Source organism: Colobus angolensis, unplaced genomic scaffold, assembly GCF_000951035.1.
Source record: "Colobus angolensis palliatus isolate OR3802 unplaced genomic scaffold, Cang.pa_1.0 Scaffold144, whole genome shotgun sequence".
Lineage (NCBI taxonomy): Eukaryota > Metazoa > Chordata > Mammalia > Primates > Cercopithecidae > Colobus > Colobus angolensis.
Genome location: NW_012114533.1, coordinates 724,532 through 726,479, shown reverse-complemented (window position 1 = coordinate 726,479; position 1,948 = coordinate 724,532). Strand labels below are relative to the sequence as shown.

The 1,948-nt window shown below is 48.1% G+C and overlaps 1 protein-coding gene across 1 annotated transcript in view; it reads left to right on the top strand.

Moving 5' to 3' along the window:
* Positions 1-1,948, top strand: part of GBF1 (golgi brefeldin A resistant guanine nucleotide exchange factor 1) — a 43,874-nt gene that overhangs the window by 21,199 nt on the left and 20,727 nt on the right. Inside the window, exons 12-14 of the mRNA XM_011935579.1 lie at positions 378-567; positions 1,152-1,292; positions 1,606-1,748. Coding sequence (XP_011790969.1) covers positions 378-567; positions 1,152-1,292; positions 1,606-1,748 — 474 coding nt within the window. The remainder of the gene's footprint in view (positions 1-377; positions 568-1,151; positions 1,293-1,605; positions 1,749-1,948) is intronic.

Below are 1,948 nucleotides of genomic sequence, written 5' to 3'. Positions count from 1 at the left end.
AAAAAATACAAAAAACTAACCGGGCGAGGTGGCGGGCGCCTGTAGTCCCAGCTACCGGGAGGCTGAGGCAGGAGAATGGCATAAACCCGGGAGGCGGAGTTTGCAGTGAGCTGAGAACCGGCCACAGCACTCCAGCCCAGGCGACAGAGCGAGACTCCATCTCAAAGAAAAAAGGCATTATAAAGGAAATCTCCCTGGTGGTAGTGAGGATGCTACATACAGAGAGGGGAACACTTGAGAGCTGGGAAACAGAAAGAAGAAAGGTGTTTTCTAAAGGCAATGTACAAGTTAGAAGAGGTTTTGGAAATTTTTAGAAAATGATCCAAATGTAAAGTGTTCTCCTAACTATGAGTCTAATGGATCTGTTTACCTTCCAGAATGCCTTCCCTGTGTCTGGTCAACTCTATACAACACACCTACTATCTCTTGATGCCCTATTGACAGTGATTGACAGCACTGAGGCCCACTGCCAGGCCAAAGTCCTCAACAGCCTCACCCAGCAAGAGAAGAAGGAGACAGCCAGACCAAGCTGTGAGATAGTAGATGGCACCCGAGAAGCTAGCAATAGTGAGAGGCATTTTTTTCTTTGATGAACCCAGGGTTCTATGCTTATCCCTTCTCTACTCTGAGTCCTTTCTGCTGTCCTTAGATCACTTCCCCTGGGATGCTCCCAATTCCGTTTCTGGGCTTTGGCGGTTTAAATCACAGGCCAGTCAGGCAGATTAGCAGAACTCATAGCCTTCTCCCTTTTTCCTCCTCCCCACTTTGGTTTTTTACAGAACTATTTTTCTTTATGGCAAGAGAACAGAGTTTAAAGAATATAGGATTTCTGTCTCTGAAAGCTCCAGGCCCCACCGTCCCTCATCCCCAATATCTGCCTCCACTCTAATTAGTCTTCTCTAGCTCTCCCCTTGAAATTTGAGGTTGCAGAAGATCAGGGAAAATGACTAGGTAATCTCTTCGTTAAATTAGAGAATTTAATCCTTGGCTGGGACAGGGACTACTTGTTTTGGCTTGGGTTTGTCCTGATCAGGGCTGGCGCCCTGTGCGGGAACCATGCAGGTCTTCTGGGCTTTGGATTTGACCTCTCCTGCAGCTCTACTTGGCTTCATACCCTGTAAGTCTTCGCGTATCTTCTTCTCTCTTACCAGCTGAGAGAGTAGCCAGCGATGGGAAAGCTGTAGGCATGGCCTCAGACATCCCAGGCCTGCATCTGCCAGGTGGAGGGCGGCTGCCACCAGAACATGGGAGACCAGGATGCAGTGATCTGGAGGAAGCTGGTGACTCTGGGGGTGGGTACTGGGTGTCCATGACCCTAAGCTCCTCACCTGGAGGGCCTGGTGGAGAGCAGAGGGAGGGAGCAGACACCTAGGATAGTAACTAAGCAAGCCTTGGTAGCTCGCCTTGCCTTCAGACTCAGAGAAAGGGAAGCAAACATATGGACCCTCAGTTGATAGGACTTCCAGGGAAGTGGAAGACTGGTGAGGACAAGATTTCTGAGGCTCCTCCTTGAAACTAGGGAGTATATTGGTGACCTTCCAAAAGTCCTTATCTGGGTAAAAAAAGGTCTTACAGATTTTTCCCCTCTCTTCTTCCTACTCCTAGCTGACAAAACGTTTGCCCGGAAGCCGCCTCGATTTTCCTGTCTCCTGCCAGATCCACGAGAACTAATTGAAATTAAAAACAAAAAGAAGGTACATACATATATTCCCCAACCTCTGTCCACCTCTTTCTGGGTGTCCATTGTTGTAGGATTTCCATCTCAGAGGGTGAAGATGAAGGAGAGTCTAGCACCTCATTGTACAGCTTCCTGAGGCCAGTCTTTGGGCTTGTTGGGACTTCAGCAACTCCCATTTGAAGCCCTTCCCTTAATCCTAAGCTATGTAGTTGAGCATACCCTGTGTATGCCCCTGGGCAAATGCTATACCAAATTTTTTTTTTTTTTTTT